General features: G+C 43.3%; 2 protein-coding genes across 13 annotated transcripts; both read left to right on the top strand.

The window, feature by feature from the left end:
* Positions 1-528: 528 nt before the first annotated feature.
* On the top strand, positions 529-16,440 carry LOC103639629 (probable helicase CHR10). Of its 11 annotated transcripts, none has more exons than XR_004852880.1 (19): positions 529-605; positions 701-1,218; positions 1,333-1,854; positions 1,942-1,949; positions 2,468-2,546; positions 2,644-2,810; positions 2,929-3,075; positions 10,423-10,603; positions 11,353-11,488; positions 11,580-11,697; positions 12,192-12,281; positions 12,665-12,772; positions 12,875-13,075; positions 13,255-13,380; positions 13,643-14,328; positions 14,686-14,831; positions 15,206-15,558; positions 15,893-16,007; positions 16,105-16,429. XR_004852880.1 is itself a non-coding variant. In XM_035962780.1 (19 exons), exons 3-19 carry the CDS (start codon positions 1,665-1,667, stop codon positions 16,181-16,183), a joined length of 2,826 nt encoding a protein of 941 aa, XP_035818673.1. In that variant the 5' UTR covers positions 539-605; positions 701-1,218; positions 1,333-1,664; the 3' UTR covers positions 16,184-16,440. The 11 variants fall into 11 exon arrangements, 10 of the variants coding, with proteins under 10 accessions (XP_020399596.1, XP_035818673.1, XP_035818676.1 ...); XM_035962780.1 differs by having other exon boundaries at positions 539-605; positions 2,929-3,054; positions 15,400-15,669; positions 16,105-16,440; XM_020544004.3 differs by having other exon boundaries at positions 540-605; positions 15,400-15,558; positions 16,105-16,440.
* Positions 16,441-17,699: 1,259 nt separating this feature from the next.
* On the top strand, positions 17,700-19,152 carry CNR6 (Cell number regulator 6). 2 transcript variants are annotated; one of them, XM_008660315.4, is made up of 4 exons: positions 17,700-18,005; positions 18,100-18,217; positions 18,393-18,658; positions 18,738-19,152. In XM_008660315.4, exons 1-4 carry the CDS (start codon positions 17,886-17,888, stop codon positions 18,954-18,956), a joined length of 723 nt encoding a protein of 240 aa, XP_008658537.1. In that variant the 5' UTR covers positions 17,700-17,885; the 3' UTR covers positions 18,957-19,152.
* Positions 19,153-19,302: the final 150 nt, after the last annotated feature.

Raw genomic sequence — 19,302 nt, 5'->3', positions numbered from 1 at the left:
TAATATATCTATGTTAATATATCTTTTAAAAGTTTTCGGTAAATTTTCATATTTTTTCTAAATATTTTTCTACTTTTAAAAATTTAAAATCTATTTATTTGAGGTACTTAAAATATTTTCAAAAGTTGTAAATATGTTTTTTGAATTCATTAGATGCCAAATCATATCTACGATTTTTTCTAGAATTTTTGAAAATTCCAAATCATTTTTCGAACATTAAAAACGATATCAGCCCTGTGATATCTACCCACGTGGACTTGTAGGGCCCACCAACTGCTTCCCACGTCTGTGCGAGACTGCGACCCAGGAAGTCTATGCGACTATGCCCAGCAGGAAATCAGCTCCCGCTCGACCCCCTCCCTCCTGAGACTTTTGCCATTATGAAACGCCGTAGATGTGACTTCGACGAAACGGAGGCGTTGGCGAGGGTTTCGACGATATGAAAAACCAGGGGAAAGACTCCACTCTGAAATAGACTGACAATCGATACTAGCCGTTGAGAGAACGAATAACCATCCTCCGTCCGCGCGCCGTTGTCTTCTGCCGTCTCCTTCCCTTCTCTCTCTCGCCGATCTTGCCTCTTGCCTGGGAGATCTCCTTGCCTGGTATAGGAGTGGTTTTTCCCTCCCTGTTCCCCTCTCTTCCTTCCATCCGAGATCTCTTCTTCATTCTCCATTTACCTGCTGTTGGGAATCTGCAGAACCTCAGCGCCGGACGCAAGCTTCGTACCGAGGCCCTGCTGGTACCTAGCGTCAGTAGCTTGTTGCTTCCTGCCCCATTCCCGGATTCATGGTTTCTGCTTTGGTTCTGCTACCTCGCTTAGTTCGTTTGTTGCGTGAATCTTGGTTTCTTCAGACGCTGTTTACATACATACATATTGTGCCGATCGACAGGTGAAGGGAATTGACCGAGAAGTGCTGCTGCCAAAAGATGGGCACCAGGAAGTGGCTGAGGTCGCGCTGCAGCTGGGGAAGTACTGCATAGATGACCCCGTCAAGTCCCCGCCGGGCGGACGGAGGATGGTTATTCGTACTGCCAAAAGAATGGGAGGTTGTGTACTGCTCGGTGCCAACCTCGCCGGGCGGGCTCTACCGGACGCCCTTGGCCGCCTGGTATTCAAAACCGACGAGATGGTCCAGGCGGTGGAAGCGCCTGACGTGGTCAGGAACAAGGTGTCGTTCTCCGTCTTTGGCCTAGAGGGCGCAGTGTCATTGAAAGGTAGGCCAGACATTTTCCATGGAGCCGGTTTCTTGGGCACATGCTGCACATCCATTCAACAACTGTGTAATCTGATCGGTTTTTCGATGTGTTCTTTCTATGCTGGGCGTGCAGGTAAGCTGAATGTGCTGGACAGTAAATGGATTCAGGTCGTGTTTGAAGCGCCGGAACTGAAGGTCGGCTCCTTGGGGTTTCAGTACGGTGGCGAGAGCGAAGTCAAGCTGGAGAAGGGAAGGAGATGGGAGAAGACAACAGCGCGCGGACGGAGGATAGTTATTCGTTCTCTCAACGATTAATATCGATTGTCAGTCTATTTCAGAGTGGAGTCTTTCCCCTGGTTTTTCATATCGTCGAAACCCTCGCCAACACCTCCATTTCGTCGAAGCCACATCCGCGGCGTTTCATAATCGCAAAAGTCTCCTCCCTCCCACAGCCACAGTCCCCCCATGGCTGCGACTGCAACCTCCTACGAGCGCCGCCTGCTCGCGGCAGCCGACCTTGTCCTCTCCGCCGACGCCCAGGACAAAGGAATCCGCCTCCCGGACCTCGGCGTCACGGCCGACCTCAAGCCGCACCAGCTCCATGGCGTCGCCTGGCTCATCCGCCGCTATCGCCTCGGCGTCAACGTCGTACTCGGTACGTTCTCAAAATTCCCCCATCTCCTTCCCATTGCTAGCCTACAGCGCTGGCTTCTCATTCTATGTCTATTCCGTTCGCTCGCAGGTGATGAGGTGAGCTTTCATCCGCCCCCCCCCCCCCCCCCCCCCCCCCCCCCCCCCCCCCCCCCCCCCCCTACTACCACACCACTGCCGGACTCGGGATGTCCGCAACTGAAACCCCCTCCCGCGAATATACTGGCCTTTCGCCATTTCATTCCATTTGCATACCGCGTCCTTGTTTTCTCTTATATATCTTCCTCATTTTTAATTTTAGTCGTATTTTTTTACCACCTGCTTAACACTGGAAGAACAAAATTGAGAAAAAAAAGAACAGCAGCAGCAAAACTAAGGGCGCCGCCTTAAAAAACTGATATTTTTATTACAAATAAATCTCTACTGCGTGGTCAGTCTATGTTTGCTTATTGTTAATTAAACGTTGGTTTAAGTCGCCAAATCCTACACTATCTTTCTGCATTCGATCAAATCAAACCACTCTAGGAGACTAGGAAGCTTCCATCCATGTATAACTGATTTTCCATACCATATTTCTCACGCTATCCAATTTTATGGGCCTTTGACCACATGGGCAGATGGGGCTTGGCAAAACCCTACAAGCGATTTCTCTATTGAGCTATCTCAAGATCCACCGTATTGCACCTGGACCATTTCGTGCGTATCCTACAAGTGATTTCTTTTATTTTTTTAATTACATTGGATTTTATCGTGCTACTACTTGAATTTTGATCACGTAAGCTTACCCGTGCAGTGGTCTTATGTCCTCTAAGCGTCACAGATGGGTGGCTGTCAGAATTCAGTAAATTCTGTCCTTCCTTCAGGGTGATGCAGTATGTAGGTGGTAAGCTTCACCGCCGTGACCTTCGGAGGACCATCTATGAAGATGTACAGAAAGCTTCCACATCATCTCGATCCTTTGTATGCTCTTCTGTTACAGAAAAAATTCTTGGTTCAATATTCCTTAGGTGTATGTGTATCCCATGATTCCCATCAATATGTGTGACATCTTTCGTTGTTATTTTTTTGCCCGGAACAGGAATTACCATTTGATGTGCTCATGACAACGTATGACATAGCCTTGATGGATCAAGATTTCCTTTCACAAATCCCCTGGCACTATGCAGTTATTGATGAAGCTCAACGTCTTAAAAATCCATCCAGTGTGAGCAGACACTTAATCTTTGTAATCACCTGAGAATTTTAGAAATTCAATTTCATCACTAGTTCTATGCTTATGACTGCCGTGTGCAAAGCTTTTTCCTGGTACTGCTCTTTTGTCACCGAGCAGCTCTTGGTACCATAGTACTAGAAGCTTGTACTTACCTTCATTTTTGTGCGTCATGTGGGGTTATTTGTTTGTTTATAAATAGCATGGAAGCTCAAATTTCAGTGCTGTAAGTGAAAAAACATCTTTGCTGTAGCCTTTTACTTGCCAACGTGCCTTGTCGAAGACAAAGAAGATGCTCTTTGAATCACTCAAACGTTCACAAAACTCAACACGAACACTGGAAGAACACACTAAGTTTTTTGGCGCTGCCAAACTTTACCGATGCAATAGGTGTATTGTATTGATCTGTTTATATACATAATTACAAAGGCTCACAACCTTCACGACACCAATCAACAATCAATTAGCTAAGGAAACTATCCAATCAACTATCGATTAGCGAAGAAAGGGAATTAATCAATCAATTATAAATTAGCTATCAATTAAGAAGGAAACAAATAAACTGAGATGGATTATGCAACAGTCTACCCCTAAGCATATCTCGGTTTATTTGACCTTGATGATGCCAATTTTGCCACGAATTTTAGCAAACCGTGCACGGCCAAGTGATTTTGTCAGAATGTCTACAAGCTGTTCTTTAGTACTCACATGGTCCATGTCTCTCCACACATTCACGAATGAAATAGAATTTAGTGTCGATGTGCTTACTTCGATCATGAAGACTAGAGTTCTTGCTGAGTGCAATTGTGGACTGATTGTCCATCTTCAGCAGTAGTGGTGATTGGACTTGATGCCAATGATGTCCCCCAATAATCGCACGAGCCACACATCCTGACATGCTCTAGCCGCCCCCGCCATATACTCTGCTTCGCAAGTTGAGAGGGCCACTATCTTTTGCTTCTGAGATTGCTATGACAGAGACATGTGTCCTAGGAAGAAGATAACACCGCTGGTGCTTCTCTCATGGATGCCTCCCCCAAGTCATCATTTTTGCCCCATGAAAATTGATTTGGAAGAGTTGCCCACCAATGCAGATTTTTCATGTGGCAAGGGATCAATAATAGGTGTTGGACAACTGCCAGGCTTGCTAAAAGGGGACTTCCTCACCCTTCAGTCTGTCCCTTGTGTGATCAGGAAGCTGAAATAATCCATCACCTCTTGTTATCTTGTGTGTTTGCCAGGCAGGTATGGGTCACTTTATTCTGACAGTTTAGCTTCGCAGTCTTAGCACCCCAAGCCACATACAGTTGTTTTGCATCCTGGTGGGGCAGAATAATTAAGGTGTTCCCCAAGGAAAAGGGATGAATACTATCATCATCCTCATTGCCTGGCAGCTGTGGAAGTTTAGGAATCAATGTGTGTTTGATGTGTGTCACACTGATCTTGGTAGTATATTTTTTTTTCGAACACGCAGGAGAGCTGCGTATCATTGAATTAAGAAGAAGGGTCTAAAATTAGACCAAATACAAACACAACAGAAAAAAGAAATAAAGAAGAAAAAGAAGAAAGAAAATAAATAAGGCCTACTGGACTCTCTACTAGAGCCCTACATGACACCTGGAATGGGAGCTGTAATAAGGGCAAGATGCTTGGCCCCCGCAAAATTCCAAATAATAATTTCTTCTTCAGCTCTTCTAATAGCCCCCTCCAGGCTAGGTGTAACTCTATCAAAAACACATCCATTTCTATGGTTCCAGAGAGTCCAAAGCCCAAGGGTAATCAAGGAATTGAGCCCTTTTTTAGCAATTCCCTGCAACTGTTCACTGCTTCTGCTCCACCATTCCATCGCTTTAGTTTCTCCCACCACAGGAGCAAAGGCAGATAAGTTGACCTGTCCCAACAGCTGAAACCAAAAACTCCTAGCAAAAACACACCCCACCAAAATGTGATCTATGGTTTCTTGCTCTTGGTCACACATGACACATTTGTCAGGATGGCTAAGTCCTCTCTTCTGCAGACGATCTGCTGTCCAGCATCTTCCAAGATCAGCAAGCCATAAAAAGAATTTACATTTGGGAGGGGACCAGGTTTTCCAAATTAGATCCCAATACTTAGCCATGGTCGACCCGATGAAGAGGCCATTATACGCTGCTTTCGCTGAATAAATTCCATCATTAGCGAACCTGAAAATATGCTTATCCTCCGTGTCTGGATGAAGCTGGACATTTTGAAGTTCATCCTAGAGATCAAGTAGGTCGGCAAAGACACCTACTGTCAAGGCCCCTTTAATATCAGTTAACCATTTTCTGTCTGTCAAGGCCTCAAGCACAGTTCTGTTGTTCCTAATCCTTTTTGGCACCGCTGCAAGCTGGCGAGGAGCAATGTCTTCAATATTCTTTCTGTGGATCCAACGATCTTGGTAGTATATTGCAGCTTATCTCCATGGAGTGCTATGAATGGGGTGCTGCAGGAGCCAGAGGGCTCCTTGGGTTGTCTGTTATGGCTCATGTTGTAGTTGTTTAGTTCCTACGGTGGTTGCTGGGTTTACCCCCACCCCACCTTGTTTCTATATTTTTCTTCTCTTATTAATATAACACACAATCCTCTTGCGGGTTCGAGAAAAAACGTAAGTCTCACCTGGTATGGACCATATAGTGCTGAATCCCCACCAAACTTCTGTACATTGTCACATCGAACTCCGATGTTGAGCTCTTCATCGAGAGCTTCAGTCGTACCTCCACTAGCATGTGGCATGGGTTCCCGCCTTCTCCAATAGCTTGCGCGCATATGCCGCTTGCCTCAACATGTTGGAGTCGCGCCCTTGCTTGACCTCCAACCCGAGATAGAAGGACAAGAGACCAAGGTCGCTCACCTAGAACATATGGCACATCTGCTCCTTGAACACGTTGATGTTCGCTGGCCTTGCTCCAGTGATGATTAGGTCGTCGACATAGACCTCGACCACCACACATGATGTTGTGGCGCCCTTGGGGTACATCCCATGCTCGCTGACACACCTGTTGAAGCCGAGTTCATGCAGGCTGCTGTCCAGCTTCGGGTTCCATGCCTGTGGCGCTTGGTGAAGCACGTACAACGCCTTCTTTAGCCATAGGACCTTTGCTTTGTTCCCAGTAGTGACAAAGCCCAGCGGCTGCCAGATGTACACCTCCTCCTTGAGCTCGCCATTTAGGAACACTGACTTGACATCTATGTGATGCACAAGCCAACCCCTTTGTGCCGCAATAGCAAGTAGTATCCATACAGATTCCATTCTTGTGACTGGAGCAAACACCCCTGGCTGTTGGATTGGATGCACCCCTTGGGAAAATCCGAGCCTTGTGCCTGACGGTGACGCCCTGCTCATCATGCTTCACTTTGTACATCCACTTTAGGCCAATTGGGTGATGACTTGAACCAGAGGCTATATCATACCAGTCTTCATACGACATCTTCCCTTCAACACTCCTCGTCAGTAACTGTTGAGTATGAAGACAACTGTGGCGACTACCACCCCCATAACTATGACCTTATTCAGATTGCTTTTGAGAAATAACTAAAGAATAGCTATGACCTGGCACCAAGTAGAAATATTCATATTTGATGAGTAATTTTTGGACTTCAGGTTTCAGCTGTTCAGGTACAACCTATATTTGTGAGGGCTAGAATCATCAAAATGCTAAAAAATAATCTTCTTGGCATTCAATTATTTGCCACTTCCACAGCAAACAAATTACAAATTTTATGTTTGTTCATCAGCATTGGTCTGCACTTTTAGATTTCAATTGAGCATGTAACCCAACTGTTAACTTTATATTGATTAGGCACCTGTGTTGTCTCAGCATATGTTGGTGCAGCATAGCCTGGTCCCAAGTCTAGGTATAAGGAGGAGGGTTGTGTTAGGCGTGGCGAGCCAGCTATAAAAACTTAGCCACTTAAAATGGAGATGAAACCCAATAGAAATCCGTTGGGGCTTAACTCTCTTAGCGACGTGCCATATCGGAACCCGGGTATGGTGTTAAATGGGAAAGGGCCGGGATGCCACCCCTTGGTGGCGTGTCGTGTTGTGATCTAGATGCGGTGTCAAGTGAGCAAGGATCGGGTTGTCGCTTCCTTAGTGGCGCGCTACATCGGCGTCCGGGTGTAGTGACAAATGTGCAAGGGTCTTCACATCTGTCTCAACGGGTGCGAGGGGTGGAAACTAGTTGAGCCGACTAGGATCCGTGTAGGTAGTTGGAACGTAGGGTCCCTTACAGGTAAGCTAAGAGAGTTAGTCGATGCAGCGAGCAGGAGGCGTGTTAGTATCCTATGTGTCCAGGAGACAAAATGGAAGGGGCAAAAAGCGAAAGAGGTGGAGAACACTGGTTTTAAACTTTGGTACTCAAGAACAGTGGCAAACGAAAATGGAGTAGATATCCTGATTGATAAGACCCTCAAGGATGGAGTGGTGGACGTCAAAAGGCAGGGAGATAGGATTATCCTAGTCGAACTAGTTTTGGGGGATGTAGTCTTGAACATTATAAGTGCATATGCCCCTCAGGTTGGTCTTAGTGAGAGCGAGAAGAGAGAGTTCTGGGAAGACTTAGATGGCATGGTCAAAGCAGTACCCACCAATGAGAAGCTTTTCATAGGAGATCTCAATGGTCATGTAGGTTCAACAAATGCAGGTTATGAGCTGGCTCATGGAGGTTTCGGGTATGGTAGTAGGAATCAATAAGGAGAGGATATTTTGGACTTTGCTGTAGCCTACAACCTAGTGATAGCCAACACTTCAGAAAGAGAGATTCTCATTTGGTGACTTTTAGCAGTGGCCATCGTTCGAGCCAGATCGACTTCGTGCTCACAAGGAGAGAAGATAAACAAGCTTGTTTGGATTGTAAGGTGATAACTGGAGAGAGTACCATGCCCCAACATAATCTTGTGGTGCCTGACTTCCGTTTTCGGATCAGTACCCATAGGGATAAACAAGCCAAAATTGCGAGGACGAAGTGGTGGAAACTCAAAGGGGAGACATCCGAAGTTTTTAGGGAAAGAGTTTTTGTGGAGGGCGCTTGGTCTGAAGAAGAAGATGCAAACAACATGTGCGTTGAGATGGCAACTTGTATTAGGAAGGTGGCGTCAGAGGTGTTTGGAGTGACCAAAGGGAGCGACATTGAACCTAAGGATACTTGGTGGTGGACCGAGGATGCTCAAAAGGCAATAAAGGAGAAGAAAGAATGTTATAGGAGCTTGTTCCATGACAGGAGCGCGGTCAACATAGAGAGGTATAAGATGGCAAAGAAGACTGCAAAGCGAGCTGTGAGTGAGGCAAAGGGTCGAGCCTATGATGATCTTTACCGAAGACTAAGTACAAAGGAAGGGGAGAAGGATGTCTATAAGATAGCTAGGATTTGGGAAAGGATGATGAGGGACCTCAACCAAGTTAAATGCATTAAGCATGAGATGGATCAACTCTTGGTGAAAGGTAACTAGGGTGGCAGAGGTATTTTGACAATCTTTTCAATGGTGAGAATGAGACTATGGACACCCAATTGGATGACTCCTTTGATGATTTAAATAGATGTTTTGTACGCAGGATCCAAGAATCAGAGGTCAAAGAAGCTTTAAAGAGGATGAAAGGGGACAATGGGATGGGCCCGGATGGTATCCCAATAGAGGTGTGGAAATGCCTTGGGGATATTGCTATTGTTTGGCTAACCAAGTTGTCAATCATATTTTTCGATCAAACAAGATGTCCGATGAGTGGAGGAGTACATTAGTACCAATCTTCAAGAACAAGGGAGATATTCAAAGTTGTACCAACTATCGAGGGATTAAGCTCATGAGCCACACTATGGAGCTATGAGAGAGAGTTATTGAGCATCACCTGAGAGGAATGACACATATCACCATGAACCAATTTGGATTCATGCCTGGAAGGTCAACCATGGAAGCAAGTTTCTTAATAAGGCAGGTCATGGAGCGATATAAGGAGCAGAAGAAGGACTTGCACATGGTTTTTATTGACTTGGAAAAGGCCTATGATAAAATATATAGCAATCTCATGTGGTGGGCATTGGATAAGCATAAAGTTCCAACAAAGTATGTTACGCTAATCAGGAACATGTATGACAAGGTTGTGACTAGTGTCCGAACAACTGACGGTGATACAAATGTTTTCCCGATTAACATATGACTACATCAAGGTTCAACTTTGAGCCCTATCTATTTGCCTTAGTGATAGATGAGGCCATGAGGGATATACAAGAAGATATCCCTTGGTGTATGCTTTTCGCTGACGATGTTGTTCTAATAGATGAAAGCCAGGAAGGAGCAAACAGAAAGCTAGAGTTATGGCGTCAGACCCTAGAGTCAAAAGGATTTAGAATTAGCAGGACCAAAACCGAGTATATGAGATGTGACTTTGTTACTACAATTAGTGAGGATGGAGATGTAAGCTTGAGAGGCCAGGTAGTACCAAAGAAGGACACCTTTCGTTATTTGGGATCGATGCTACAGAGAGATGGTGATATTGATGAAGATGTTAAGCATAGAATCAAAGCGGGGTGCATGAAATGGCGTCAAGCATTGGGAGTCCTATGCGACAAGAGAGTGCCACAGAAGTTGAAAGGCAAGTTATACAGGACAACGCTTAAGCCTTCTATGTTATATGGGGTTGAGTGTTGGCCTACTAAGAGACGGCATATCCAACAACTAAGTGTCGCTGAGATGCGTATGTTGTGTTGGTTGGGCACGCAAGATTGGACTGAGTGAGAAACGATGACATACGCGATCGGCTAGGAGTAACGTCAATTGAAGAAAAGCTTATTCAACACTAGTTGAGATGGTTTGAGCATGTTCACCGGAGACCCCCAAAGGCACCGGTGTATAGAGACATCATAAGACGGGGCAATAATGTGAAGAGAGGTAGAGGTCGACCAAACTTGACATGGGAGGAGGCAATCAAAAGGGACTTGAAGGAATTGAATATCCCAATGGAGTTGTGTTTGGATAGAAGTGCTTGGAAAGAAGCTATCTATGTGCCCGAACCGTGATTAGACCTTTTTCCTTTAGTGCTCTCAAAAGCTTTTCCCCTCCCCTTTCTCTCTCTCTCTTTTTGGTGACATATTGTTGGGTTTCAATTCTAGCCTACCCCCTCCCCCCAAACTTGTTTGGGACTAAAAGGCTATGTTGATGACGCACCTGTCGGTTGGTGTTAATATATGCACCTGCCAAGGCATACATATAATTGTGCTTATGACAAATGTTATATGCTGTACCTTTTCATTTTGTCCTTTTGGTTCACTTATCATAGAAAATTGTCTTTATCCTTATATGGTATCGTGGAACAAACTTCCATGTTTGACTCAGTAAGTTCTTTTTCAGGTACTGTATAATGTCCTTGAGCAACGTTTCATCATGCCAAGACGTCTACTACTAACAGGCACACCTATCCAGAACAATCTTTCTGAATTATGGGCTTTGATGCACTTTTGTTTGCCTTCAATATTTGGAAAGCTGGATGAGTTCCTTTCTACATTTAAGGAAGCAGGGGAATCACTGACAGGTATTATATTGAAATTGTAGAGCGATGCATTTTTAGCATTTGTTAATTGCCAGGTATCTTTTGTTCTGAGCAACATCACATTTGTGCACTTTAGCTGAGAGCACTAATATGCATGATGTAGCATCTGCGCTTGTTTGGTGCATCATGCAGTATATTTGATTGCCAAATTTTTGCACAGTTTCTTCATGCTTCGTGTTGTATCATATTTGTGTAGGTGTATTGTGCTGAATGGCTAATGCTGTTATACTTTGGTCTACTCATTCTCTTAATAGGACACAAAAAACCAGAGCATGCCTTTCCATGGCAATCAAAAATTGTAATGCCTTTACAAATGTTTGAATTTATTTTCACCAATTGTTCCTGCATCAAACAGTTATCCCAACCATTTATTCACTCATCATTTCTTTCATGTTGGTTTTGTGTTTATTTTTGGGAGCTATACATTGAAAGCAATTCTTTTGGATCTCTGTATTAGGATATGTATATATCAGGATCAATTAGAGACTGATTAGCGATTGATTGTAATCCCCTAGATAGGCTAGCTGCCATGTATAGCCTAGGATTGTTTCTATCTATAGCCTAGGATTGTTTCCTTGCACAGGGAATAGCTTTCCATGTATGTAACTTCCATGCATGGCTATTGGCTATATATATATGAAAGGCTTCCCCACCCACAATGGGTGTGCGGTGATTCCCTCTATTCTATTCCCTTCTACACTCTGAAATGTCAATATCTTGTTTCTGAACAGGTGATGAAGCTAATAAAGCAAAAGGCCAATTCAAGATCATTAAACATGTACTCAAGGCATTTATGCTACGTAGGACAAAATTTTTACTAATCGAGAGTGGAATTCTGGCGCTGCCTCCACTAACTGAGCTAACAGTGTATGGTTCTTTGCTTCAGGTGGATATTTTCCCATTTCTTTGTGCTATTGCCCTCTGTATCTTCTTAATCTGTTGTGAATGATTTTTACAGGATGGTGCCGTTGACACAGTTACAAAAGAAGCTTTACATGTCAGTGTTGCGGAAAGAGCTGCCAACACTTATTTCATTTGCTAGAGGATCATCTCGCCACCAGTCTTTGCAAAACATTGTAATTTTGTTTTCTTCCTATGTTTTCTTGTGAACAAGCATTTTGTATGTTCTGCTGCAGTAACTCATAATATGTAGATTTATCATTCCCTTAATTATTTATTAATGTGCATGTAGCAGAAAAAAAGTATTTAATCGAGTTATGATTCATATCACATGGCATGTTCATAATCCTCTCAAAACTTTCTTAACCTTTTTTTGAATGGCAAACGTTCTTAACTTTGCAAAACAGTTAAATGATTTCCTTTTCCAGTGCAAGTATTGGTACTCTGTTATTTCATGTCAGTCTTCTAGAGGGCCATCTTTGTTCTCCCAAGGAGGGGGAAGAATTGGGGGGGGGGGACAACCAACTACAATCCCATCCAAAAAACTTCTTTTTTATTTTGTTAATTTATTCTTAAGTTATATTGTTTTGACTCTTATCTTGCTTTTTAGAGTTAATGCATGGAAAAATAAATTTAATGTTCATTTCTTGTTTTTCTAAATTCTCATAAGGTTATACAACTGAGGAAAGTTTGCAGTCACCCATATCTGTTCAGTGGCATTGAACCTGAGCCTTATGTGGAAGGGGAACATTTAATTCAGGTTAGTATGCTTCATTAGAGGATTAAATGCAGTCTATCTATCAGGTGTCTTACGGGCTTCGTGGTTTAGCAGTGAAAATGCAATTAGAACTGGGCAAATAGGAAGCCCCCTTTTCTTCCTTTTTTGTTTCTACTTTCTTTAAAAGAGAGAAGATGGGCAGATGCTAGCCAAACCTTGTAAAACAATAGACATGGGTGTGGTGCCACCATATCAAATAATACTGCCATGTTTTCTTATCGAAAACATGGAAATTCTAAGTTGCTCATAAAGTGCCCCTGCGTTCGTGTGCTCAGCCTCCAACTAGGGCCATTTGAACTAGCAGGTTGGACTTTTGGTAACCTGGCTTGGGTATTAAATTATATTTTATGATCATTTTTGTTCAGGCTAGTGGAAAGCTCATTGTCCTAGATCTTATCCTGAAGAAGCTCCATGAATGCGGACATCGTGTTTTGCTATTTGCTCAGATGACCCAGACACTGGACATTCTTCAGGTTTTCCTTTTCCCAGTGATGCGAACACAATAAGTGACTTATTTCTCTTAATACTTGTGCATACATTTCATTGTCACTTATTTTGTGTTATCACTTCAATAGGATTTTCTAGAGCTACGCAATTACACTTATGAGCGCCTGGATGGTTCAGTACGTGCTGAGGAACGGTTTGCAGCAATAAGAAATTTCAGTTCTCAATCTACAAAAGGTCTTATCAGAGATGATAATCGAAGTGAAGCATTTGTTTTCATGATATCAACTAGAGCAGGTGGTGTGGGGCTTAATCTCATTGGTGCCGATACTGTGAGTTTCATTGAACATGATAATATTGCTACTCTGATGACTATGATTTTGCCTACGAGATCTAGTAATATTTTATCTATATTAATTAAATATGTTTTTAGTACCAAGCAAACAGCTGCTAATGATGGCAATGAACCTTATTTATATGTTATCCATGCTTATTGGGATGATTGGTTTAGGTTATATTTTATGAACAAGATTGGAATCCTCAAGCTGACAAACAGGCTCTACAGCGCGCTCACCGCATTGGACAGCTGAATCATGTCTTGTCAATAAATTTGGTGTCACAGCGCACAATTGAAGAGGTAAAGACTATGGATTGCTGGTGGAGCCCTAATGCTCTCTTGAATAAGTACTCCCTCCGTCTCAAAATAGAATTCGTTTTAGACTAAACATACATTCATTCAATAACCTATGAATGTAGTTTGTATGTATGTCTACATTCATTATCATTCATTCGAATTTGGACGAAAAAAGAGGGTTAGAAAGAACTATATTTTGGAATGGAGGGAGTAGTTTTTTTTTATAAAAAAACTTAGTTTCTTGTCCTTTTTAAATTGGAATAAGGTCATAATGCGAAGAGCCGACAGAAAACTTAAGCTTAGCCATAATATTATTGGAGAAGAAGACGGGACTGATGGGAAGGGAGGAGATCCAGGAATTGAAGCTAGTGACATGAGATCAATTATCTTTGGCTTGCACCTGTTTGATCCAGCAGATACAGCTACAGAAACAATCGATGAGGATATAACTGCTGAGACATTCAGTGTCGAGAAACTGGCAAAGTTAAAAACAATGTCTGAAAAGGTTGTCATGATGCGTAGCCATGAGTCTTCTGAAAAGGATGAACGAGCATTTGAGATCAATCCAAATATGACTGATGACAGTGGAACTGTGATTAGAAGGGCTTCTGATTCTATCCGCATTGATCCTGGGCTAAATGAAGCTGCATACCTATCCTGGGTCAAGAAGTTCAAAGAGGCTTCCATTTCTAGTGAAGATGCCACAGTTGGATTTGGAAGGCAAAGAGCAGCGCCTGAAGAAAAGCTCCTGAAACATGATGTTAACAAGCAAAAAATAGAAGAAAAGAGATTGGCCAAATGGGAAAGTTTGGGTTACCAGACACTAGCAGTTAAGGAACCTGATATCACAGCAAGCCAGAATATTTCAGACGCGGGATCCATCCAATTTGTATATGGAGATTGTACTAATCCTTCAAAAGTTTGTCCCGCAAAGCCTGCCATCATATTCAGGTACTTGTAATTTCTAGTAAGAAAAAACATGTGTATGTTATTCATGGAAGGCTATTACTTCTTCCTAGAATTCTTTAACTAGTTATTATTGTATGATTTACCATATTCTCCCTGTATGGCTGTGTCTTGGATGCAGATATCGTGGTGTTTTCTTTTTCCATTGTCTAAAAATAGTTTGTGTGTTGTATATTTATTATTTCGGGCATCTGTATAAGTTTTTCAACTACTTGATGTTAAGATGTTGTCTAAACATAAAGAAAAGAAAATAGAAAGATTTTCAGTATCTTTTGTCCTTCGACTTTTGCTAAGTTTCCTCAACCAATTTTTTGTGCTAAATAACTTGTAATTTTGTCACAGCTGCATAGATAATTCTGGGACTTGGGGGCATGGAGGGATGTTTGATGCTTTGACTAGTCTGTCGACATGCATTCCAGATGCTTATCACCGTGCTTCTGAATTTGATGATCTCCACATGGGCGATCTTCACTTGATTCAGCTTGATGGTTAGTTTTTTTAGCACAAGCTTCACAGTCACAGAGTTGTATTACCTTTATGTTTATTGCATTTCACATTAGACCATATTTACATGCATGAACTTCTGTGACTGCTAAATAGAATGGCAATACTATCATTGGAACTATGTTAATCTTGGTAAAAAAAAAACTTTAGTTCAATAGCTATGGTCCCTATGGCCTAGGTGTAACAGTACGGGGATGGGGGGGGGGCATGGGGAGGAGGAAGCAGGGATTGGTCTTCATTCCTAGGGGCTCTGTAAGGGACCAGTCCTTCCTTTTTATTCTCTAATACACTGACTTGCAACTCTTCTGAGTATTCAAGAAAAAAATCTTCACTAAACGTTGCCTCTATTCTTTTATAGTAGCTTACTTTAGGGGCAGACCTGGTGGAGTGGTGAGAGCTGACTCACTGAGTCACGGGTTTCGAAACAGCCTCTCAGCATTTGCAGGAAAATGCTTGTTTCGGTTTATCCCTTGTGAAGACTCTACTCATGTGTGATTACTTTGACAAGAACCTGTCCTCCGTGTCTTCATTTCATTTGCATCCTTACTGCAGAAGGCAACTGTACCCGGAGTTTGGATGCACCTTTATGGGTTGCACTAGCTATCGTTCAGTCTTACAATCCGAGGCGTAAAGTTCCGAGAAGTGAAATCTCCATGTCTGATTTGGAGCTCTGTATATCAAAAGCAGCCTTCTCAGCTGCTCAGCATTCTGGTATTGTTCTCGTTTGGTTCCTTAATATAGAATTGTTTAGCAATCTAAAGCATGCCTTGGAATATCGGAATGCCACTCATCTCTTCAGCAACGCATGCCAGTTGTCAAAATGTATGTTGTTTCAAGTAATATGTACGCACCAAAAAATCCTGTTCAGCCTAAACGTCTATTTGATTTCTTAATTATAAACCGTGAGAGCATGTTTGTATAGCTATTTTAAATTTATAATCCTATGGCTCCTCTTTTGCATTGAAGTACTGAACTTATGCAATTATCTCTTTAGCTACTATCAGGTTCGGTTATTTTGTTTTCATTATTTTTCTCCTCTCTGAAGCGGCTATCCACATGCCCCGAATTGGTTACCAAGGTGGCTCCCAACGATCAGAATGGTATACAATAGAACGCCTGCTCAGGAAACACTCATCTCTCCATGGAATCGACATTTTTGTGTATGCCATGAGAACACAGTTTCTTTTATGAGTTACTATCCGTCGATATGTACTTGCTAATGAAGAACAACTGCTACCAACCATTTTCCTCCTGCAGATACTACTTTCAGCGACGACAGACAGATTGCCAGATTGTAACCCAGGTAGGTCATGCTGACGATTCGACCCAAGCGTAGGGATGTCTCTGTAAAAACCCACTACATCAGAAGAATCTGGGATTATGTGTAGCTAGCTGCAACAATTTGTCTTTTCTTTTTCTTTTACTGCCCCTTCTCTCTGGGACCAAAACGCCTATGAATAGATGAGGGAGCCAAATGAATTAGGTTTTAGTACATTTAGCTAAGAGGTGTATGTATGTACAAGTGTTGTTTGCATCTGCAGTCTCTTTTGATGAAAATCTATGTGGCATTTATATTGCTTGATTTTTGTTTTTTGATTTGGTCTATTTTAGACCTCTTTTTCTTCTTCTTAACATATATGATGCGTAGCGAAAAAATCTTACCAGATTAGATGAGAGATCAGGTTGTTGTCATCGTACAACTTGGACCACAGCATGAGTCCTCCGTACTTGGTGGTGTTGTTAGGCTGTCTCCAGCAACGTTCTCTAAATTTCATCCTCTAAAGGAATATTCTATGTTCTTTACAGTTCTCTCTAAAATATTCCGTCCTCTATATCTTCACCGTCTCCAACAACGTACTCTAAAGTCCATCCTCTATAACATACCAACTATATAAATAGAATATTTTTGTAGCAAACATTATTGCTCTTACCCCTGCTAATGTACGGATCGTACGACTGGCAACTGTTTTTGGACGGTCAAGCTACTGCTAGCGCCTGATAGCGGACCAGCAGAAGAACTCCAGGGATAGCGGATGTGCTCGAATGCTCCTCTATTTTAGAGCACGCTTTACAGGCTGCTGCTGGACACAAAAAGAATCCTCTAAATCTCTATATTTAGAGTTCAGGATCGTATACAGACCCTTGCTGGAGGCAGCCTTATTGGCGTAGGGGTCGCAGTGGCCCGCGAGGTTCAGCTGCCCCGAGCCGAAGCTGCTGATAAAGGCATAGATCACCCTTGTTTGTTTCATCCTTTTGCAGCTTCTGGCAACCAAAAGCTGCTGCAGACTGCTAAACGCTCAGTTTTTCAGCCAGCTTCTATAAAATTCGTTTAAGTAAAAATCATTTAAAATCAATATAAATACATAATCGATTGAGTCGTTGCAATAGTAGGAACCTGTCATTTTTTAGATTCTGAGCCTTATAGACATCTTTATCTTTCTCCGCACGTAATCCTAATGAAACTCAGATTCTCTACACAGCCAGATTCTCAGAAAAGCTGAACCTAACAGGCATGCCTATGGCGCAGGTGTCGGCGAGGGTGTCCGCTCGTTGCCGTTCTGGCTCCACCTGGCTTATTTGGTTTACGGCTAATTGTGTTATATTTTGTCTAAAATTAATCGTCCGAATTAAAAAACTAGGTGGATATTTGTTTGAGGATGAAGTGGTGCATCATGAGCTCATTTCTCATAAATTTGGTGGGATTCTATTTATCATATTAATACAAACTAATTATGAGGTGTTGATAAATCATCTTATTGTATTCCATAAATCAAATAAAAAGAAGTAAGGAGTGAGAAGATAATAGACTAGGTTATTTATCAAACCAAATACTTTATAACTTTAGTTAAAAAAGTTAGGTCAAGTATAAGCACCAAACAAAAGAGCCGAGGAGGATGTTTAACTTGGGCCTGATCAGGGCCCGGCGTGCTTCATGTAAGCTCCGGCCCGATCGATGAGAGGAGTCAGACGGAGGCAAGGCCGGGGTCGGCAGCAGAGGGGAGCAGAGAGATCTCATTCTCCGATCCGCCCAGGCCACCATGGCGGAGGATGCTACGAGCAGCCACCCGTCACGCTACGTCAAGCTCACCAAGGACCAGGACGCCCCCGCCGAGGACATCCGCCCCGGCGAGCTCAACCAGCCAGTTCACGTCCCGCAGGTCTCGCTCTCTTTCTTCATTAGGGTAGGGTATGTATCCCTCGTCCTTTGAGTCCGATGGATCTGGATCTCATCCCTACTCCCCTGCCCGACAGCAGCTCGAAGGCCGGAGGTGTAGCGAGTGCGGTCAGGTCCTGCCCGAGAGCTACGAGCCGCCCGCCGACGAGCCCTGGACCACCGGGATCTTCGGATGCACCGATGACCCAGAGACCTGTATGTAATCTAGTCTCTCTTTTGGATTGGAACTTGGGCATGGTGGTCTGCTGATTCTGTTAGCGACAACACATGCTGATTCAAAATATTCATTCAGTCCAAAATGCCTGATCAAATGTTTGCTTTGCTTAGCACTTGTATGATCTCCCTGTCAATATCTGTATGGAATCACTAGGCCGAACTGGATTGTTTTGCCCCTGCGTGCTGTTTGGGCGCAACGTTGAGGCTGTTAGGGAGGACATCCCTTGGACAACTCCTTGCGTGTGCCATGCTGTATTCGTTGAAGGAGGGATCACGCTGGCGATTCTGACGGCGATATTTCACGGTGTTGATCCGAGGACGTCATTCCTGATTGGAGAAGGTCTGGTGTTCAGCTGGTGGTTATGTGCTACCTACACTGGCATCTTCCGCCAGGGGCTTCAGAGGAAATATCATCTCAAGGTGGCCAATTCAACTCAACTCAACTCTCCTCTCTTTCCACTACTGTTAATTAAGAGCGAGCTAACTCTTGTTTGGCCAGAACTCTCCGTGTGACCCATGCATGGTCCACTGCTGCTTGCACTGGTGTGCCAACTGCCAGGAGCATCGCGAGAGGACGGGACGGCTTGCAGAGAACAACGCAGTGCCCATGACGGTTGTGAACCCGCCTCCGGTGCAAGAGATGAGCATGCTGGAGGAGGTGGAGGAGAAGGGAGCAGAGAAGAGTGAACACGATGATGTGGAGGTCATTCCTCTATAGATAATAGGGTCGGAGTCCGAGTGAGGATAGCACTAGCAGCATCAGATGACGATCACAACTTCTGGTCATTCCTCTATAGTTAGTTAGTTATTGATCTTTCAACAACAAAATGTGGTGGTGTGGCAACTGTCCATTTTTATTATCCCAAATAATAATACTGTACTACGTTACGGCCCACGCCCAATTTTTCTTTCAATCTTTCGCGGTCAGAAGGAGAAAGAAGAACATATAGGGCCTGTTTGGTTCGTGGCTAACTGCGCACGCTTTGTCTAAGGTTAGTCGTTCAAATTGAAGAACTAATTTTAGACAGAAAAGTTAGGCAAAGTGTGGCAAGTTAGGCAGAGAA

This window comes from Zea mays, chromosome 9 (genome assembly GCF_902167145.1).
Source record: "Zea mays cultivar B73 chromosome 9, Zm-B73-REFERENCE-NAM-5.0, whole genome shotgun sequence".
Taxonomy (NCBI): Eukaryota; Viridiplantae; Streptophyta; class Magnoliopsida; order Poales; family Poaceae; genus Zea; species Zea mays.
Note: the sequence above shows the minus strand (reverse complement) of the source record. Positions and strands in the feature narration are given on the sequence as shown.